At 45.5% G+C, this 22,400-nt stretch overlaps 3 protein-coding genes across 7 annotated transcripts in view; 1 reads left to right on the top strand and 2 right to left on the bottom strand.

Annotated features, from left to right (window-relative positions):
• The window catches only part of mideasb (mitotic deacetylase associated SANT domain protein b), a 30,878-nt gene extending 20,837 nt beyond the window's left edge, over positions 1-10,041 (bottom strand). The window contains exons 1-2 of one of the 5 annotated variants that reach the window (XM_037125242.1): positions 9,516-10,041; positions 776-2,588 (exon numbers count right to left, since the gene is read on the bottom strand). In XM_037125242.1, the coding sequence (XP_036981137.1) occupies positions 776-2,332 (1,557 nt within the window). In that variant the 5' untranslated portion in view covers positions 2,333-2,588; positions 9,516-10,041. The other 4 variants (XM_037125243.1, XM_037125245.1, XM_037125241.1 and 1 more) reach the window with 4 other exon arrangements.
• A 198-nt stretch (positions 10,042-10,239) lies between these two features.
• ptgr2 (prostaglandin reductase 2) lies at positions 10,240-13,386 on the top strand. The gene is made up of 8 exons (XM_037125248.1): positions 10,240-10,485; positions 10,613-10,731; positions 10,927-11,118; positions 11,255-11,425; positions 12,088-12,297; positions 12,512-12,721; positions 12,843-12,882; positions 12,976-13,386. The coding sequence occupies exons 1-8, from the start codon at positions 10,449-10,451 to the stop codon at positions 13,038-13,040; spliced, it is 1,044 nt and encodes a 347-aa protein (XP_036981143.1). The 5' UTR covers positions 10,240-10,448; the 3' UTR covers positions 13,041-13,386.
• tmem62 (transmembrane protein 62) lies at positions 13,331-22,141 on the bottom strand. Its single transcript, XM_037125246.1, has 14 exons — positions 22,104-22,141; positions 21,739-21,943; positions 21,174-21,285; positions 20,377-20,514; positions 19,831-19,876; positions 19,199-19,340; positions 18,518-18,642; positions 18,108-18,230; positions 17,717-17,872; positions 17,310-17,469; positions 16,898-17,096; positions 16,559-16,654; positions 16,319-16,437; positions 13,331-15,800 (listed from the first exon to the last, which is right to left on the bottom strand). Exons 1-14 carry the CDS (start codon positions 22,139-22,141, stop codon positions 15,483-15,485), a joined length of 1,977 nt encoding a protein of 658 aa, XP_036981141.1. The 3' UTR covers positions 13,331-15,482.
• Positions 22,142-22,400: the final 259 nt, after the last annotated feature.

The raw sequence follows: 22,400 nt of genomic DNA, 5'->3' as shown, positions 1-22,400 counted from the left end.
ACCCGTGAGGCGAATCCAGGGCGCAGCCATGGTGAACTACAGACATACTGACTCAGTGCTGTTTGGCAACAGAACTTGTTGCACAATCAAGACATTTAGCACATAAACATAGATAAGTGCCTGACTTCACAGCTTACAGTCAGGGTACTTCATGTTTGTTAACTGACTTTCAGAGAGGTCTGAGAAGTAACACATGTAGCCGTTTGTGCAGTATATATATATATATACCCTGTGACAATGCAAAGTCTTGGTTAAGCTACACATTTTTATCACCAGGCAGGGCTGAGCGGCTCCATTCCATGGTGTAAACTTCACTGGGCGTTGATTACATTCAGTATCTCTTCCAGCAACACGTTAATCACAAACAACACAGGTTTTGGCACAGTTTTTCTGGCAGTTGTGTCGGGCCGTTTGTTCCACTTCCCGCTCTTGCTCAGGGAGCTTAAGTCCCACTGCAATTATACCCTGGGATAACACCAGAAAAATAGATTTCTAGCACTTGCCGAGATATTAGCAATTAAGGGTTCCAGCTTGCACTGACGGGTTTAGATATAAACTGCGATGCAATCATCTGGATTCGGAACATTCAGTTCTTTTCTGTTAAAGGCTATTTTGCGGTTCTTTTGCCCGAGAGGAAACAGCTGAGGAACAGATGAGTGAACAGCAGATCAAGGAAAAAACAGAAAGACACAGAAATGGCATAGACAAGAAAGACAAAACCAAAAGCAAGACAAAAGGAAAACACGGACAGTCTTAAAACTGAATTAGCACTTACATGAGATGGCAGAGACTCCATTTCCGAGGCCTTCTGAGCAAGGGTCTCCAGGTTGACCTCCTGGGACACCCTGCGTTTCCTGCGTGTGCTCTGGATGACGCCGGTCGGGGCTGCCTGGATGTCACGGGCCCCGTTCTGAGAGCCCTGCGGGCCCGGGGCAACTTGATCTGAAGAGACAGTGAGAAAGGGGTTGTCGGATGGTGCTCCACCTTCCTTGGAGAGCCGTCGAGATCTGCGTAACTGTGTCTGGGATTGGAGTTGTGTCTGAGGCTGCGACTGGGACAGGGGTTCAGGCTGGAGGATAGGGGGCTGAAGTGGGTCTGACGACTGCTGGGGTTCTGGGGTGATGTCCTGGATGATTGGCTCCTGGATCTTTGGGGGAGCTGGAGCAGATGACTCCTGGGAGTGTACCACCACCGGCTGTGGATGTGGGTGAGGGTGTGCATTTTGTGCAGCGGGGTAATAGTCAAGCACATGAGGGTTTTGTTGTTGCAACTGCTGATGTTGCATTTGCTGCTGAATTTGGAGCTGTTGCTGCTGCTGCTGTTGTTGCTGTTGCTGTATCTTTTGTTGCTGCTGCTCGTGCTGTATTTGTTGCTGCTGCTGTAGCTGTTGTACATGCTGTTGATGTTGAATGATTTGTTGTTGCTGCATTTGTTGATGGTGCTGCTGCTGCTGCTGCTGCTGAATTTGCTGCTGAATTATGTGATGTTGCTGCTGCTGGCGTTGTATTTGCTCTTGCTTCTGCAGCTGCTGCAACTGGTGTTGGGGTTTTGCTTGTGTCGAATAGATAGGTGGGTTGGGTAGGGTCGTCCTGTTGCCTTGAAAGCTCTGGTAGTAGGCTGGCAGGTGCTGCTTGGGTTGACCAAAGGCCAACTGGAAGGGCTGTAATACTGAGCTTCCTCCTTGGTGGGATGTGCTGTGTTGCTGGGCATTCAGCGCCCCGGGCTTCAAAGTCTCCTGGAAGGCCTGGGACTGCTGCTGCTGCTCCCAATCCAGTCCCCGGGCCTTCACCACATCCCTGTATGCTTCAACTGCAGGGTTAGACAGCTTGTCTGCAGCTCTGTTAGGGAGCTGTTGATGAGGCTGCAAGCCAGAAGTCTCATGCATTGGCTTTGCAAATGCATTCGGAGTCCTTGAGTCAGTTACATTAACTCCACCAATGTAACTAGCAATGTTTTGTCCCCAGTTTGTCATGGTATTCCAGGTTGCAGCTCTCTGCTGCTGGGACAGAGATGGCTGCTGCTGACTGGGCTCCTGGTGGGCCCACTTCATAGGTACAGTTTGCTGATAATGTCCCCTACTCTGATCACCCTTATCTGGGCTGAATATGACAGAGTTGAGGTACATGTGAGGACCCTCTGGATTGGAGGTCACAGTACTTGCAGCCTCGCTTTGTCCAGGATCAGAGGCAGTGCCTCCTGGGACATAGTATGACCCCTCGGGGTGCTGAGAGGTCTCCTTCATTGCTACGCTTTGTTCGTTGAAAAACGTGATGCGTTTTCCTGTTCTTTTGGCGTTGGGTTTCTGCTGGGCAGGTACACTCATGACGGGCATGAATAAGCCGAGACAGGTTAATCTTTCCAACCAAACCAGTTTATAATGCTCCACTTGAATATATAAAAATTCAAAGGGCACCCACAGTATAATAAAGTCGTAAAACTACATTGACATCGGCGTGAGCAGAAGCAAAGTCAACCAAGATAATCTTCTCTTCTCCTCTGAAGTTCTTCGTGACCCACTCAGAGGTCGCCAGCCTGGGGTGAGCAGATCTGAAGAAGCCCTCGCGTTAGTCTCATTCATGGACAACACCCTGTATAGAGAAAATAAAAGAGAGGTCAAGCATTGAGCCATCAGACTAAAGGGGTCCCCATAGGGGGGTCTCATTATCACCCCCGCCTCAGCCATGTAAAAACCTGCTGTTTGCTTTTTTAACAATAGACCTCCGCTGAAAGGTATCGGGTGTGAGAATAGAGGAGGGGAGGGGGTTGGTCTAAACTGTGTCATTATTCCCTAAGCTCACATGACACGGGGATAAGGTCCTGCATGCAGGCCAACACGTACAGCAGGCCTGCATGAAATATCAGAACCTGAGGAAGGTTGAGTTGATAGAGATAGCTAAATCAATAGTTTCCTGGAAATGTCATTACAGGGCATTACTGCACCACGTTTAATGATGGGCAATGACATCAGCGCCGGAGGAGATACACACTCTGTAAACGGCTCGTCACTGGAGCTCACTTATACCCAACAACAAAAACCCCCTCGTGCCCCAACTGCTCTGTCACAGTAAGGAAGCTCTCTTTCGCGCCAAACTACGATAAAAGACAGCCGTTTGAAACGTGATAGAAACTACTGTTTTTACAACTGTATGATTCATCACAGGAGAGAGAGAGAGCGCAAAAAAGGGAACCCATGCCCTTTGAACCATGGCTGCAGACTGAAAAAGGAAGGGCAACTGAAAGTGAGCAAGGCATGAGTCATGATGACATGCGCTATGCAAAAGGGAAAAAAAGAGAGCAAGGAAAGAGTCTAACCGGCCTTCGCAGGCAATGATAGCTGGAAGACGAACTTGAAAATTGCCATGGAAACTCTAGATGATTATCAAAAAAAAATATCATCCCGTCACCACGAGGTTTTTGGAGCAGATTTTGACACGCTGCAGTCTGCCAAATTTCAAGATTGCACACAGATCCCGACTGTTTCTGTTAAAAATCTCAATCCTTGCTCCATCTGTATGAAATAAAAATCGAGTCAGCAGTTGAGCATCTAAACAGAAAACCACCGACGCTCTTCATCGCTGTTAGAGTCATCATAGTCAACGCACTTTGCAGCATCTCTCCTCTGTAACTTCTGTGTAGCAGTGGTGGCTGGGGGTGAACGCTGGTATCTGCCCATCCCTGCTGGTCTTGGATTAAAGTGCCACCTCTGCGCACCGGGTTGCATTTCTGTTTGTGATTTTCTTTTCTTGGTGATCTAGATTATAAAAAACCCCATTTCCCCGGTCTGCGTCTAGCTGTGGTCGGCCCCATCACTTTCGAATGAGTGTGCAACAAACACCGACTTGCCCGCTGCTGGGATCATGTTACCAAAAAAAAAAAAAAGATTGGTCAAGCCAATTACATAAATTAATACAAGAATCTTTGCATCATGGACTCACCAAAGGCCGTCTCTGACAACCTAGGAAGTGACTGACAGTTGTCACCCTTTACTCTGGTGGCCTAGTAGAAAAAACACACACACACACACTAGCTTCTTAAAATAGACGGCTGCAGCTGTTCATATCCTGCACTGGCTCAGGGGGACTACTGACTGAGGAAACTGCATGACCACGCAATGTGGCCATGTGATGGTACACATGCCTATAGCCATGTTGTCAGGTCCTGTGAGCCATATCCCTCTGTGACGAAAAAAAGGTGCACATAGATAGATAAATCACACTCTTCCTTTATTTTGCAGGGTGAGCCTGCAACGCTCGCCGCTGATTACTGGGCGACCATGCTGTGCGAGCAGTCTCTGTGCATTAAACAAACCATCCGAGGTGAGGGATCATCGTGACGCATCACGAGTGCAACCTTACACAAGCCCGGGGTTTAGCCCAATAAACAAAGCAACACGTTAAATTGGCTTAAAATAAATGTCAAGCACCGTGAGCCGCCCCTAATCCATCGCAGTTTCTTTATTTAAATCGGCCCGTGTGGCGCTGCACGCACACCAGCGCGCACTGCGAGGCCTGCAGCGTGCAAGAGGAGGAAGGTGGTGGAGGGGGGGACGACAAACACTAGAAAAATACAAGACGACCGAACATGCGGAGTCCTCCTCCCTGCTCTCCTCTCCTCTCACTCCCTCCGCATCACTTTCCGTGCCCAGCCAGCTCAGCGCTATTTACGAGTAAAACCCCCCCTTTGTTGCAGGAAACGGGATTATCCGCGTCCCCCTCCTCCCCGCCCACCCACCCCCCACAATGCAGCCCCGTGTGATCCAAGTGGTGGTGGCACCTCCGCCGATGAACAATCGGCGACGGATCGATCCGAACTTGTCAGCGGCGGCTCGTACGTCACATGTCCGTGCTCGGGTGGCCGAGGCGTTGAAAACATCCGACCGACGAGCGAGCGAGCGATCGGCGGGGCAGTGCGCGCCCCGGGCTCGCCTCTCCTCTCCTCGGCGAGAGGTAAACAAAAACTTTGTCAGCGAGCCGCGGCCACAGTGAACATGCAACTGTCGGCCCACAACAACAACAACAACGCCACAGTCATCGACACAGAGCCCGCCGTCTCTCTCTCTCTCTCTCTCCCTGTCTTGTCCCGATACTTACTGTGTTTTGTCATGAAAGCTGCTACTGGTGGCAGCTCAGCTCAGCCCGCAGGATCGCACACTCGCAGCTCTAGCGCGGCCAGCAGGCCCGCACGATACAGACCTGCGATGATGACTGCATTCATCCCCAAGGTTGACTCATGCAACGCTGCTGACCTCACTCGCAGGGACTTTTTTCTCTCTCTCTCTCTCCCCCCCTGCGAGAGAAGTCAAGAGGAGACTGGGAGGGGAGGTGGACGAGGAGGAGGAGGAGGAGGGGAGGTGGTGGTGGTAGTGGTGGACGTCGGCGCGTAAACAAGAGTCCCTTCCCGGTCGGAAACGGAGCGCTAGTGCGCAGAGACGCGGGCGCAATGCCGCCGCCGTCTGTTGCACATTATTGCACCTGGATTGCACGCAGACAGACACACACACAAAAAAAAACACTCACTGCTGGCAATGCGGCCCTTTCGCTGAGCATCGACTCTCTCCGTGTCTCTGCTTGTCTTGTGACGCCCCCCCCCTTCCTCCACAGCCACCACCAGCTCGTTGGCCACACCCACTTCCATGCCCATACATGGTCTTCCTCCGACGTGCGAGGCGCCGTAATTTACGGAGCAAGATCCCTCTCAGTCTATGCGGGAAATTCCAACACACATGGGAGGACCGCGGGGAAGGAGCGGAGAGGGGAAGAGGGCGCACCCGGCTCCTCTCCGCTTCTTACATTCACTTTTCTTTCCAGCTCACACACTGACTTCCTTCCTTTTTTTTTTTTTTTTTATTTCTGACGAATTTCTTCTTGAAATGCATGTGTAACGGAGGTGGTGGATGCACATGACACAGCAGGGTAATATTTATGGGCGCTGCAGACAGGGCCCCACAGAGTGTGGGAGAAAATATATGAAGACATTATTGTTGATATTACATCTGCTGATTGCTGACTTTATTGCTCCTCCACCTTCAGCTTCTTTACAGCCCATTACCACTAATTGCTTTGTACATTCTCGATGTAGAGCCCTTTCTTTGCTCTTACTTTCCTGGGAAGTATGAGAAAAAGAAAGGGCTTGTATTAAATGGGTATGAAATGTATGCATTAAAGGGGCACTACGCAGTTTTGTAAAAGAAACTCAAACCAAGAATTTTAATATTGAGGCAATAATACAAACTCTGATATATATCTGCTCTCAGAGCAAAGTAAGGTCCCCAGAAATATCTGAAGCTAGAAAATGTGGCAGGGTCCGCCACATATAAGCACAGTAAAACAGTGTGAAATTGTGTTCTCCTTTAAAGGTCAGTTTATTTACTTAAGTTATTCAGTCAGAGACAAAAAGAGCATGAACACCTGATTTGCTTGGGCATAAATCAGTCGGTGAAGTCAATCTTCTGATTAAGATCTTCTCCACCCGAAACACACACAGCAGGGTCCAAAAGTCTGACACCACCAGTTAAAATATTCCTACTTTGGATGTGTTTTGAATATCAGCTGATCAAGTGTGAGTGTAAAGTGGAATAAATCCATGAAATTCAGAATATCTTTGTGTCTTAAGTTGTCCCACTTTTCCCTCAAAATCGGCACGAACTCCACAAGTTTGCGTAAAACCACCGACAAAGATTGCAAACCCCAGGCTGTAGCATGTCTGAATAATATGCACCTTATTCCTGCTTCATGTTGTTATTGCCTCATACATTTAACTTCACTAATTATTTACTATTTCAGAGCAGAGCCTCCCAGCTGAAGAATGTCACACGAGTTTTACTTGCACAACCGGAGTGATGGACAGCTTGAATCTTGAAATAAGGCTACGCAATAAAAAGAATCAAACTTGCAATCATTCGCTGGGCTCGAAAAAAACAGATTGACAATCAGCAGCAAGGATCAATTTTTACATCGTAATTTTCATTTTCACTGCAAATACAATATTAAAGTCATTATTATGTGACATTTCTGAGTTGGTTGTACCGCACAAACATCTATTATGATATCTGGAGAACAAGTTTTGTCGGCCAAGTCACCTCTGCACTAACCTGTGGTTTATTTTCTCATTTGGTCTGTGAAACGTTAGAAAATGACGGAAGTCTGTAACATCTGCAGGTGCGATTGTTTTTTTTGTTTTGTTTTTTGAATGTCGTTATCTCCAGATTTTCGCAAGTTGATTATTTTGTTATCTTGGGATGACTAAGCTTGTTTTCTCATAATAACACGTTTATCTTGAAATTTGGCTTCGAGTAACGAGAGGGAAAAACCCCTCTGTTTCCTCATGATAACGGATTCATTTGTTACTGAATCCGTATTATGTGAAAACGATCATTGCTATCACGAGATAATGAGAATGTGTTTCCAGAACCCAAGGTGGCGTCTTTCAATGTGCCATTAAGATGCTGATCTCAAAATGACACAAGGGCTCAAATCCTCGCATGGGATCGGATGATGCCTGGCTCCATAAGGGACGTTAAACATTAATCAAAACACAAGAGATCTACAAACAGCGTCATCTGGATGAACTTTAACTGGCCTAACTGGCATTTTTTCCCAGCAGACATTTTGATAATAACGGCTGCGTTTCATCCAGGTGTTCCGGGTCCAGGGAGCAAGGTATTGTGAGAGATGCTCAACAGACTAATTGTCATGACCTTTGCTTTCCCTGTGATGCCAAGTGAATCAGTCTGGCATGAGAGGGCCCTTTTCAAGATAAAAGTAATTATTTTTCCGGCCTCAGGTGCATTCAAAATCTGTATCAGTTGTTCACCTGAGTTTCATATCAGGATGAAACGATACCCAGTGAATCCTTAAGTTGCAAGGTAATCTGTGGCCTTAGTGGCGTAACGTCAAACACATAAAACAAGATAAAAAAGTGACCCTGACTACCATGAGGCGAACACACATCAGTATACAGCGGCCCTGAAACAATTTGCTTATTGATTAATAAGACTGCACATTCTGGTACGACTGTGCACAACACTGTAGGTGTTCATCACAGCACGCGACACATCAGAAAAGCAAAAAAAAAAGCAAAAGTGTGACTGATGTTATTAATGATGGGTAATGATGGTGCCTACTGTACTGGGATGTCTGTCTGTCCCATGGTAAATAAATAACGCAGGATAGTGCAGTACTGTCACTGGACATGACCAGGCATGTACCTGTCAGACTATACAGGGCTGCCTCCTCTCTCCCAGTCTCTCTCTCTCTCTCTCTCTCTCTCTCTCTCTCTCTCTCTCTCTGCTCTCTGGCCCTTAAAATAACCTGCAGAGCCTCCAAACATTCACAGATGCAGCTGACAGGAGGTCTGGTCACGCTGTCGCTGTAAGTGCATCGTGTGTGTGACAAACACTGTTTTCACCTATATATATTCTTTCTAGGCTGATAGCGGTTGACTTGAAGGCAATTAATAATTAGGCCACGATGGATCATTAATCAGCAATTTATTAGATTAGAAGTGTGATATCCAAATAAAGGTAAACCTGTGAGGCAAAACAGCATAGTAAGTACTGTAGTGCTGCAGAGACGTCCATCCTCATAAGTCTAGTTCTCCAGATGTTTAGAAACATGTTTGTGAAAATGAAAACTGTGATGCGAAAAAGAAACCGTTCCCACTAATCTGAATCATATCACAATCGATCTATATGGGTCAAATCAAAAGCATTGTGTCTATTTTTCACCATATTGTTGGTTTTTCAAGCAAAAATTCCAAATTCTTCATAGCTGCAGGTCCTCGAACAGTAAATATTTGCTGCTGTTTTCTGTTTTTTGTGATTGTAAAGAGAATTTCTTTGGGTTTTTCCACTGTTATCGAGAAAGGATGAGATATTTGTAGAGGACAGCCACTTTTCTACACTCTCTTTTTAGTCCAAACATTTAAGTGAAAAGGAGTTGGAGGGTATGTTTCCACCCCTGTCTGTTCGGTGTGTGTGTGGTTGTTTTGGTTGGTTTGTCAGCAAAACCACTGAACCGATGTGCACGAAACTTGGATGGAGGATGGGTCTCGGCCCAGAATAGAAACCCAATAACTTTGGCTGCGGATCTGTGAAAGATCCAGGAATTTTCTTTCCTTTGCTCACTTTAACACGGTGAGACAGGTCGTTTCTCAATTTCTGCAATTTCTCCAATTTCTCAGGGAGAAATCAGGTGTATGTAGGTGGCTGGAATCTGTGAGTGAGCAGAAGGGTTGCATATACAAACTTTGGCTGTAGGTGATGTAATATGTATGACACACCGGGCGTCTTCTGGTACTTTCTGGGATTCTGACACGTGGGGTGTGCTCTGTGTGTGTGTGTGTGTGTGTGTGTGTGTGTGTGTGTGTGTGTGTGTGTGTGTGTGTGTGAGGGGGTTACAGCTGGGTCAAGTCAGGTGAATACAACTATAATCACGACGCACTGATGTGGCTAACAACAGCGTACTAAACTACCAGCAGTCATGGCATGCATACGCTAACAGCCTTGCAGTACTTACAGTAAAGTGTGTCCCCTCTATGGCCCCAGAGTCTTCATGTCCCTGTTCGTTTGTTTTTACGGTGCCCTCCTGCAGCCAAAGTTGACGGTGAGCCGGTGTAGCAGCTTGGATTTACTAATACAACTTTTTATTTTATCAGATTCCTCCACAAGGCGTCACCTCCCCGGCTCCACTCTGAAACACTTTTAGCTAGCAATCGATATTGCAATCCACCTATGGGACCTGAACGCGTCTCCAACTCTAATCTCTGGTGAGAAACGGCCCGAGTGCATCGGCAGCGCCGATCGTAGTGGGAGATGTAGTTGAATCCACAGCTGCGTATGTAAAATAGCTGCAGTATTGATGAAGGGGAATAATAAAATAGATTATTGAGGGCGCGTACCGTTTCAGATTTGCCATGGCTGCCTTCACGGCGCCTAGGGAAAGGCCGACTGAGTGTGGCAAGATAGTAACCTCCACTGCTCCGGAGTATTGGTGGGATAATGTCGCACTTTCGCGTGGCAACATTACGTAAGCATTTAGATCATTAAAAATGTTCATTATAATCTAACGTTAGCGTATATATCAGCGACACGGATGTGTTATTAAGCATGTGCCATTAGGGCTTAAAAAAGAAAGATGAGAAGTTAGGCCGGGATAACTGTCAAACAGGATTTAGGCGAAGGCGGAAGTACGCCACAGGGATTCCTCTCGCTTCGGGATAAATGACTCTTTCACATTGGTGTGTTGACTTTCTGCTAGCTTACAGCAGTGTGAACATACTGTCGTTTAGTTAAGAAAAGCCTTTGCAATCAGCAGGCAGTTTCCTCGTGTTTTTTTCTTAATATAAACCAGTTTGTTTCAGTTTGAGACAGTGACCGCAGCGCTCGCACGAACTTGACGTTTGTTGCCAGGTCTGGTCCCAGTCTGCTAAAGTCGCGCTACTTTTCAAGGATGCAGGTGAAGAGAGTCGTCCTCAACTCGCGTCCAGGTAGGACAGCTTTCTTATTCATGGCACTTTTCTTTTTCCACAAAAAGATTCACCTATTGTCTTGTGTCACATGTTGCAATATTGCTGCACCCTTGTGGCTAACTTGTACCACTCATTCTCACTGAAGGTAATAATGGGGCGCCAGTTCCTGCAAACTTCCGTCTGGAGGAGACGACTTTAGCACCTGAGCTGAGAGATGGGGAGGTCCTTGTCAGGACACTTTACCTCTCAGTCGACCCCTACATGGTATTAATGCAGCCTGACAAGTATTTTTTTCTGCTTTTGCATATTAGGATCAATAACTTGTACAAAACAAATGATATGCATGAGAGTTTTAGTCCACCTGTGTCACCTGTAGACATGTTAAAGCAGACAATGTGAAAGGCAAAAAGCATAAACACCCATCACTCCTGTGTAACCCCTCTTGTCTCTGCTCCACAGCGATGCAGAATGAACGAAGACACCGGTGCTGAGTACCTGACTCCGTGGCAGCTGTCTGAGTGCATGGATGGTGGAGGTGTCGGCGTGGTGGAGTCAAGCCGCAGCAGTGTCTGTGCTGAGGGAGACGTGGTCACTTGCTTCAACTGGCCTTGGCAGACCCACGCTGTCATGAAAGGATGCGCCTTACAGAAGGTGTGGCGTATCGCCGTGTGTCAACATTGCATCATATTTCATCTTGCAGAAAAGGAGGACGCTTTTAAAATGCAAGCATGAATACTTACACCAGTTGCTATAAGCTGCTGTTGTGTTTCCCTTCTGTCTATTGCAGGTTGAGCCACAGCTGGTTGACGGGCACTTGTCTCACTTTTTGGGCGCAGTCGGCATAACAGGCCTCACCGCACTGTTTGGAGTGAGGGAGAAGGGCAATATCACCAAAGGGGCCAATCAGACCATGGTGGTGAGTGGTGCGGCTGGGGCCTGCGGCTCCATAGCTGGACAGGTAAATACAGCAAATTACAGAATTGGGTCTATAAATGCTGTGATGTCTCATGTACACTGCTGCTGTGTTAATACATCTCTGATTTTATTGTCAAGCATGTTTTTATCAAAATACAGTTTCAAGGTGTAGGACATGAGAGCGCAGTCTGCATGCTCACGTAAGGAAAACCAAGCAAGTGAAGATGACAAATCCCCTAAATATGTAAACACACATACAAATAATAGGCTGAGATGGAAGATAATAAAAAGCAAAGAGAAAAAAAGTAAAAGTAGCCAGTAGAGTACACCAAGAGCGTCCATTATGGGCTGTTTCTGATGTAACAGGCGAGGGGGCAGCCAGACCGTTTTTGAAATTCAGCTTTTATTAAACCACAGTAAAAGAACTTGCTGTTGTGCTCTGTTTAATACAGATGTGCAGTCAGAAGCTTCCAGTGCAGTGACAACAGGATAGGGTTCAGTGTAGATTAAAAATATTAGAGAATTAAAAAAAAAAAAAAAGTATTTGTTGAGGAGGCGAAATACCTCAGATTATTTATTGGGTTCAAATGTAAGAAAGATAAAACAAGACGCTTGGTGGAAACTATCACTTGTGTTTTTTTACGAAACCGCACTCAGCAATGACATCCTGATCGTATCATCTCACCCTGCCTTTTATTTTTCCAGATCGGCAGGCTGGATGGTTGTGTTAGAGTGGTTGGGATTTGTGGTTCTGATGAGAAGTGCAGAGCTTTAGTGGAAGACCTCGGCTTCTCTGCGGCCGTCAACTACCGCCGAGAGGACGTCCCTGCGAGGCTCAGGGAGTGCTGCCCCGATGGGATAGACGTTTACTTTGACAACGTGGGAGGCGCCATCAGCGACGCCGTAATCACCCAGGTACTGCTCGAGTTGTGTCTGTGGCTGCAGACCACGATAAGACGTTAGCTGTTTGTTTTTGCCTGGAAAATGTGTGAATTCGCCTGCTTTTATTTTCCCAATTGTGCTGCCAGCATTTGCGAGGATTAGAAGCGATGGCTGCAGATTTTCGTAGCGCTTCCTCCCTCTCTCACTTGCACACACGTTGACCTTTAACCCTCTGCTTACCTTCCAGATGAACAGCGGCAGCCATGTGATTCTGTGTGGGCAGATATCGCAGTACAACAAGGATGTGCCGTATCCTCCTCCCCTGAGCGAGGAGATACAGGAAGCCCTGCGCAGCAAGAACATCGCCCGGGAGCGATTTATAGTGCTGCACTACATGAACAAAGCAGAAGCTGCCCTCTTTGAGCTCAGCCAGTGGGTTAAATCAGGCCAAATCAAGGTGAGCAGGAAATGATGACAGTGTGTGGTCGACTGAGTGGTGTTACTGTTTTGTTTGCAGCGTGCACATCTCGTCTCCATCTTTTCTACTTACATTGTTCACTTGTGATTTGCTTCCACAGGTGCTGGAAACCGTGGTGAATGGCATAGAGAACATGGGAGGTATGAGGTGTTGAATCCAAGCAGTCTTCATCATTGTCGGGCTTTTTATTATTATCCTGGCAGGAGTTGATTCATTCTTTCATTTTCTTGCAGATGCCTTTTGCTCGATGATGAAAGGGGGAAACATCGGCAAGCAAATTATAAAGGTGTCAGAGTGAAGAAGATCACTGTAGCTGCCACGAGTGACTGCTCTCACCAGATGCCTTGGGAAATTAACCTACAGCTGCCATTAACACTAACTGAATGAACTACAGCACGATAACGGATTGCTTAGCTGATGCCAGCTGGTTACAGTTACGACCAATAAATGGAACTTCATGGTTTTCTGAAATTGTGTTCCTGACAAAAATAATGTTTGGCAGTTAGATGAGCCTTGAATTTTAATACTTCAGGATATTAACCTGCGTTACACACATGTCAATCGTGACGACAAGCACAACATTTATGATTTACTGTAATGAACATTTTTATTCCACAGCACTATAAACCATTAACAAAATAAAATAGTGGTCGGCTCTAATTTTTCAGTTGTCACGAGAAAAATATGTGGCAGGTGTAAAATCATCGTCTTTTTCATTCGTATACTTCAGTGTTTTGGAACACAGGAGGGAGGGAACGAGGGAACAGGTTCAGTGAACAACCAGTACATCGCTTATGCTCTTCGGTGGAGTCGATGTCATGTGTTTTCTTGTGTACAGTCAAATCAGTGTACAGTACAGAACAATCACAACCAGGTTCATAGTTTAACATAATACGGTTTCAGTGCTTTTTCTGCAAAAATAAAAATAAAATAAAAAAATAAGACAAAACAAAACTGTCCCATGCATAATTTGGAGGTGGAAGTAAAATGCAGTCATCTCTGATTACCCTGCAGCTCAGTTAAATACTGCCTCCTTGTGGACAGATTACTTATCGTTTGAAAGTCCAATACAGAGTCTTTCAGTTTTAAATACCCATCTATATACTTAGTGATGCTTCCAGACTTGTCTATGCAGAAGGAGAGGGAAAAAAAGTTATTAAACCATTCTCAGCGAGAGTGCACATAATTTAATTTTCTCCTCGTCTGGTGGCTGTTGCAATATTAAACTGCATGTCCTATCATGGCACGGTGCAATTATTCTGCACTCACGCTGGGTATGGTTGTTGGAACACTGCTTCTATTAAAAGTCTTGATAAATGTGGCCCTATCTATTTTTTGTTTTTTTGTAAAGACCAGTTAGTTCTTGTGGAAGGAACTGAATTAGAGTGCAACAGACAAAGTTAACTGCCCTCAACACCTTCACCAGAAAAGAAAAGAAAAAAATCACATTCTGATCAGTACAGCTATCAGAATAAATTCAAAACAAAGGGAAATCACCTTGTATCAGACCATGAGGGAGGTGAAAAATGCCCATTTCCAGTAACATGAAGAGGGGAAATAAATCACTCAATACAATCAAAAGGAATAAATAATAGTTAAAAAAATAACAGCATAGTACTGGCTCATTTCATTTTACCACATCTATAAACACATTCATTTTTGTTTTTCAGCCACCACACATCTCGTCGTTTAAACATGATTTTTTGAGTTTTCGCTGAGCTACTATGGAGTATAAAAACACTGTCCTGAAGTACTACTGGGACCAGCCTATTGTTCAAGTGCTCACATTCCTGAGAAACAAACAGCTGCTTCCTGTAGTCACATTTGAAGGAGCACGTCGAGCCAGGCCAACTTTGTTTTTTTTACATGATTCTGATATGACTATTCAGTGGGAATATCGAGATTTTACAGTGGCAGTTGTGTGCAATGGAATCATTTCTTTAAAACTCATTAACTGCTTGTACAGAGATAAACTAAAGTATTTGATTTGTCATTGATTTCCTGTAATTATGTGTAGAGTAAACTCGAAAACATGATCGTCTGGGTCATCTTCACCGGAGTTACTGTATGTACCACGCTCTGTCAGCCACAGGGATTTAGGAAAAGCTCACAGTATACAAAATGATGCCTATTCGTCTCCACATGATTTGTGTGTCAGAAGGTAAACACAGGGATCGGTTTGGCACGTCCAGCCTTTGTTAGTGAATGGAAATGATTCTCAGAGGGAAGAATAAAAGGTGAAATCTTTCTTATTCATCCTTTGGCAGTGGTGAAGTGGCATTCGGCCAAGGCAACACTTCCAAAAAGTGCTCAAGCTCAAGTAAATGAGTCAGCTTTAAACCACAGCAGGGTACGGCTCGTATACTGTTGACTGCGGCACACGTCGGCCCAGTCCTCACAAAGCATAAACAGACTTTTTCACCCTCAGTGTATCCAAGGTCTTTTTGTTTGTTTTTTTTTACGCTGTACACATTGCTATGAATATGGCCAGAAATGTGCTCACCGGTGCTTTACAATAACATGCATATTAATCAAACAATACTATCTAGAAACAGGATAGTGTGTGATGTACTGTGAAGTGGCTTTGGAAGGAGAGGGGAAGAAAATGAAGGAAGGGAGGAGTGGGGAGCTGCTGTATTGGGGGGGGGGGAAATGAGGTTTCCAGGGTGGAAAGAGACAGCAAAATATATCTGTGAGTCAGGCTCGAGGGGGGAATCGTGGTGGTACAGTGCAATTACTGTCAAGAGGGAGCGACGCTCTTGCTGTTGCGAACGAGAGGGGCGGGGCCTGTCCAGGCGCGGTAGACCAGTAGCAGACTGAGCCCCAGCGCCCATGTGCGGACAGGAGACAGGAAAAAGGCCATGGGGCCGTAGGTCTCCAGGAGAAAGTAGCAGGAGTGTGCCTGCCAAGTGAGCAGCAGCAGCATGACGAGGTGAACAGCCAGAGTCCGCCAGCGGCAGCCCGGCCGCAGGAAGTGGGATCGGAAGGTGTTGCCCCGGCAACGGTGGTGGAGGCTCCAGCAAAGGTAAGAGGTGAGGGGCATGTTGAAGAACAGGAGCTGGCAGAGAGGAAAAAGGACGGGGATTATTATACTCACAAAAGGATAAGAGGAAGTATAATAATTAATTAATCAATGTAAGAGAGTTTTGTTGCAGCATGTTTTGCTTGTAACCCCTTAAAATGAATACATGACTTGTTAGACTCTCAAAAAACATTTATAGTCATAGAACTTAAAATCATTCAGTATTCCACACAAAAACAAGAGAAATATAGAGAATTTCATGTGAGTCATGAGTTTGCTTTACTTTATTACATTGTGACATTGGCATAAGGTCCATGCAGAACCAAAAACACACTAATAGGTCAGTGGAACATGTTAACTAAAAAGTGTGAATAAATATAAGAAAAAAGATGAACTTTTAGCCATTAGGGAACAGCAGGAACAAGCTTAGGGCAAAAAAACAATATACCTCCACCTTGGACACCCTGCTTTAAATAGTCAAAGAGTCTTGCTGATGTACAGTCGTGATATAGAAATAGATAGTTACGGATGAGATGTTGATAAAACACTCTTACTTGAACGACTCCGACAACGTAAGTGAGACTGCCCTCCAGGAAGTGTCCATCGATGAACACCCCAAAGGCGAAGCAGGCGCCACTGTGGCCGTCTATCAGCTCTCCTATGAACCACGGACCTGAGGGAGGAGATGTGGATGAGTCTTTAATCCACAGACGCTTCAGATTTTTCTATTGCAAAACAATTTTGAAAGTAGACGCAGGTTCTCTCTGAGGGAACAAGGGGAGGAGTTGACCCACCTAAGGCTGTGCACAGGTTGAACAGCAGCAGAGAGTAGTAGAAGGTGTCCATTGTACTGACTAGCTGGAACGACATACAGATCTGAGAGGACAAACCTGTAGACAAAACAGACAAAACAAAAATGTATGAATGCACAAAAAACCTTTGATTCCCTACAACACCAAAAACAAAAAGCAGAGAAAGGTGTGCACGTTGCCTTTGACTCATCTTTAATATGATAATTAACAAATTAGCTGCATATCTTTAATTGTGGACCTTGCTTCTGTCTACCATTATTGCACTTCAGTTGTCTGTAATCTAAATTAAATGATGATGATGGTGCATTTCTTTGAGCTCACCTCTCCCAGTGGGAACACGCAGGAACCTAAAGGCCAGCAGCACACCGACATTCAGCAGCATCATGAATATGAAGGCCACTCGGCCCAGGATGTAGTGGTCTGTGAGGAGGATGAAGGACTGCACAAAACCAAAGCTGGGAGTCAGGTCGTCCTCCAGAGTAAAGTGCTGCTCCCGCACTGACGACCGGCCCGCCGAGTCCTTAATCACAGGAAAACATAAGAAAGAAAACTGTGGAGTCAAACCGAGCACATTAAAGTATGCACATTTCCAGTAATCAATAGTAAGTACTGAGTCTGAGCCTCAGTGCAGGACTGAATCATAAGTCAACTCAAGCAAACAAAGTTAGCAAATTTAATCAAGACCTATGAAATAATTAAAAGCCTCAGAAAGACAAATGAGCCGAGCACTGACCTCCACTTTAACTCTGATGGTGTGCAGTCCAGTGAGGTAGAGAGACGGATCCCACAGCAGAACATAGAGAGGACCTCCGGCCGCGTGGCCTTTCCCCAGAGGTTCCCCGTCTACGCTCACGTGCACCGCTGTGATTTGAGCCTCGGAGAAGGCCAAGATTCTGTTGAGAAGCAAGAAAATTAATGTTTTAGTATTATAAAATTAGAGGGCAGACAAAGGGGACGGAACCCAGATCTCAGATAAGCGCAGGTTCCACCTATTGCTGTTAGTTTGAAAGCATGTTTGACAACTGATGAATGACAGTCATAGGGTATACGGATGAAGTATACGCTTGTTAATTTCTTTTCAATAAGAGCATTAATTCATGAGAAACTGAGAACAGGTGTAGTGACGTCTCGAACACAAACCTGATGTGAGTCGATCTGCGTATCCGACCCAGCGGCTCCACTCCGGGATGCTGGTACTGGGCGTCCTTGGGGTTGGTGATGAGCACTGCAGGCCACTGCTCGAAACTCAGGTCGGAGAAGCTCAGCAAGTCGTGGTCGAAGGCCAGAACCCTGTACCTGCGGACGAATGTGAGACAGATAAAGTTACATTTAAGTCTTTTCAAGTCTCTGACTGAAAATCAACAGGATTAAACAGTTTTGTAGGATCTCTTTATTCGACTTCACAAGACCTGCAGCAACCCTGCGATGGCTGAACAGCTGTGTGTTTCTTTTGGGTGATTAAAAAACAATAATAACAAGATAAGTTAAAAGTAAGAGAAGATAGTTTACGACCCTGTTGTTTTCACCGTACCTGCGGTTGTCCATCCAGTCGCCCAGCTCCAGCTCCAGGGTGCCTTGTGGATGTCGGCTGTGGAGGACGGGCATCAGGCCTCCCAGCGTGTGCAGGTGACCACACAGATATGCAACAGCAGATCTGAGACACAAAGAAGTCCGAGGGTAGAAAACTATAACAATATAACCATTATATGTCAACAACAACAGCTTGAGAAGAAAAGAAAGGACGGTAACAAGTAAACATTACAACCGTGACTTGGATTTTAAGATATTTAACAGGATGAAAATAAAACTTGCTGCTGATCTTTGCTTATGATTACAAACAAAATCTATTCTGGAATAAATTATATGTATCTAAACTACTGACTGTTGACACAATGACTTGAAAAAACTGGTTTGGCTTCTAACATCCTGGCTATTTCTTACCTCATCATGTCTCGAATTCCTGGAGAGGGGGAGACGACGGTGGATGTGGTGTAATGGCCAAACCAGATCGACTGGTTGTTCGTCAGACTCTCAGCTCTGAACGTGTCCAGCAAGTCCATTTGAGTCTGTTACACACGGAGGGGAAACGCATTGTAATAACTTTATGTTCAATTACTTTCAGTATCTACAATGTTGAAGTGCTTTATCGTACAGCTTATTCACAGCAATCTGGCTGTTTGGGCCGGATAAACACTCGTGAATAAACACAAACGACTCCGCGGTGGACTCGCTTCGCTGGCGGTGAACACACCTTTAAACAGTCACCCTTGCTGATGAAAATCAATCTGATGTGACTCTGGCTCAAATGTTCACAGATGGTATCATGTTTTATTCCTGTTATATCTAGTCTAGTTTACACATCTTCCCTAACCTGGAGGTGGGGACTGGTGACTGAATAAAACACACCATCAAACTGGATTTGAACATAAGCCACTCAAACAAAACATATAGCAAGGGTGCAGTCGTTTTTAGACATTTTATTACAGAGTTCTCACATATTGTATCTTTAAATAAACTAAACTTTTCTTTTTATGATTTCAAAGCGTCTCTGCTTTCTGAAGTTTGTCACAAAGTCGGTGAATGTTTCATTTCTGTCGAGGGAGAGTTTGTAGATCGCTGTACCTGGTTGAGAATACCGAAGAAATTGTACGGCCTCTTGGGTCCTGGAGTCAGCGTTGCATCCGCACAGACAAACGAGTAGTTGCCGAAGGGAGTTTTGTGAACGTAGTGGAAAGAGCCCACTTTCTGGTTAGCTGAGTATTTCCTAGAAAAAAAATATTGAAAAAACGTCTACGTTAGCAGCGAGACACTGCGGTCTGGGATGGAGCCAGCAGCTCCAGCTCCTGGTAGCCTCCTGAGATAATTTAATGCATTTTGAATAAATAAATTAGCCTCGCAAAAGGAGACAGACTCCGTCTCGCTGAGGACGACCGCAACATTAGGGAGATAAAACATCAATCAGCATTAACGGAAGCGGCAATGAAACATAAAACATAATTTGTGTCAAAAATACAAGCGAGCCGGTGCGTTCGTGTAGATTCTGCTGCTATTTTGGTCCTCAGGAAGATCTGACAGCTTGGATTATTGTCAATAAGTAGGTCTGCAGCGACTCATGTTTCAGAGGCACTGAAGTTACTATGCCCTCTGATCGACTTTACACACACACAGCATGCTAATAAAAGACATGCAGGAGTGGATTCTGACTGTATGCAAGTCAGGCATTTAAAGTTTAGTGTAGATCGTTTTATACTGACCGGTAATAATTGTTGGTGCTTTCCAAAGACATAATGTTGAAGGCATCTGTGAGAAGAAAATGAAATAATTGTGAAATTTCTCAGAATTACAAAAGAGATCACTGACAAGACAGATTTTTATGATTTACTGCTCAGGATGAGATGAAGATATTCCCCATGGAGAGATACATATTTAATCCAGGGATCAGATTTGCTTATATTACAGCAAGATATCAAGCAAAATCTGCTGTTATAGATAAACTGACAGGACACACACACACATCAGCGACTGCGATCAATAACGGCAGAAATGCTGCCAGAGAAACTCCAGAGCCAATAACTAGATTTTCCTTCTTTGACAGTTCCACAGTAAGGATATCTGGTTTCACATCTAATAGCTCAGGATCCAATTACAAAGTGGAAGACAGCGTTGAAGGAAAAAGACAACTTCCTGTGCGATGCTGAAATGAGCCACAGTTAATGGGCTCCTCGGATAATCTTAATTGTGCACTCCCTTCTACTATGGGATGTGTTTTTTATTCCTTTTCGATTCCACCGATGAGTTACCATGATTTCCACGGATGTCTATCCACCGGGTGCGCTCCATCACGCGCGACCTCTTCAGGATGTTGTGGTAGGCCTGCCACTCCACCTCGTGCTGGAGGGAGCCCACCTTGCTCTCCGTTTTGGCATCGGTCAGATCCCCTGTGGAGCCGGAGAAGAAGGCACAGCTGCGTTTAAAGGATAAGTTCACCCAAAAATGAAAATTCAGGCATTATCTGCTCATAAACCATTCTGACTGGAAGGTTGGGTCTAATTTCATATTCAACAAAAACATTTCTGGAGGTTTTTAAGCATCGCAGCATTCACGTAAACAACTGAAGCAGATGGGGACTGCACATTTAATGGCTACGTACAACTCGTGGAGCATATGATCCAAGTCTCTGGAAGCCCCGAAATCCCAAATTGATCTGAGATGAAGTTGGTCTAGCTGCTACAGTAAAAGCATTAGCGAGCACCGAATATGAAATGGGTGCACAAGCTTGTGTGTCCAGGTTGTAAATGATGCTTTTAATATCAATTTAGGATCTTGTGGCTTCAGGAGGCTTGGCTTACACTGGACCAGCTGTATGGAGCCATTTTTCAAGTCATTATTCATTACTTCTACTTCAGTGATTTAGGAACACGACTTTCCATCAGCACGGGGTGAGTAGATTAACAACTGAATTTTCATCTGTGGGTAAATTTATCCTTGAACATGAAGGCCGCACCCCAGGCAGTTTCAACACAACACAAGGGCTTTAAAAGCATCCTAAACTTGTTCAACTAGTTAACAGTTGACGGGGGGGGGATTTCGCTGTTACCTGTCGCAAGCACGAGATCCGGCTTGATCACCTCGATGGTGTCGGTGCAGAACTTCTCAAAATCTGGAATGCGTCTCGGGTCATGAAACCGGCTAATGTGGATGTCAGACACCTTGAATCAGACACCAGAGTCAGAATCAGAAGAGAACAGAGGATTGGACAAATCGACTCACATCTGGAGCCTTGTGATCACATTGGCAGTGTGACAGCTGGAAAAGGTGCAAAGACTGACTGCACCTTACTGAGCTGATGAACCTCCTTTTATTTTACCTGACAGTGACACACTTTCTGTGGTCACTGACCCATTTCTGTCAATCATTCACAGAGAGTTCAGTGGGTGAACCGCCACAGCTAGCTGCCTACAACAACACTGCAGAGCTAAAGATAGATTTCCCATTCAACTTCAGAGTGTGACTGTGAATTAAACACAGCTGAATTTAACATCTCGTCATTAATGGTCGTGTGTTAAATGGCTTGCAGGACCAAACAATGCTGCTGCTGTAGCTTAGCAAGACGGAGTTGGGGGAGAAAAAAAAAAAAGAAAAAGAAAAAGAAAAAAGCCCACCTGTATAAACCAGAATATATTGTTCAACTCGCTGCCGGGAAATGGTGGAGAGCTCCCCTTGGTGGCATCTCCATCGCCGTCAGTCGGGTGCTGAACGCTCCGTTTCGGGTGCCAAGCCGTGTCATAGCTGTCCAGCACCCAGGAGGTGATGCACGCCAGGGCCAGTCCGAGGATAACCAGCGCACCGAACAGCTTCAGCATCCTCCTGTAGTGGCGAGAGAGGGGGGGCTAGCTGCCGCCGTCTGTCCCGGACAGAAAAATAGCTAGCTACTGGTGGGAACAGCTAAGGGCACGAATCACACTAACATTAAACTACAAAGACTGTGAAACACTTCGCTACATGGCTAAGAAGCTCTCACTCAGACCGGTTCAGTCGCTGCCATCGGGGCCACTTGAGATGCATGGAGGTGCGGGGTTCATTCACGGCTCAGTTCGGCTCGCCTTTCAGAGGCGGAGGAGGCAGCTCGGCAGGTTAGCTAGCAGCTAGCTTCCCCACCAGCTACCAACACAGCACACTGACCGGTTGGATCGGTAAACGTCACCATCACATCAGAGGAAGTGCGCCGCGAGACAGAGCTCCCACTCTGACATTGTTTTCCGGGTACCGCAATCTATCGCAATCGTTTCGCACCTGTCATCGCGAGAATTCCTGGGAACAACGC

Source organism: Acanthopagrus latus, chromosome 16 (genome assembly GCF_904848185.1).
Source record: "Acanthopagrus latus isolate v.2019 chromosome 16, fAcaLat1.1, whole genome shotgun sequence".
Taxonomy (NCBI): Eukaryota; Metazoa; Chordata; class Actinopteri; order Spariformes; family Sparidae; genus Acanthopagrus; species Acanthopagrus latus.
The sequence above is the reverse complement of the archived record's forward strand: the minus strand, read 5'-3'. Positions and strand labels throughout refer to the sequence as shown.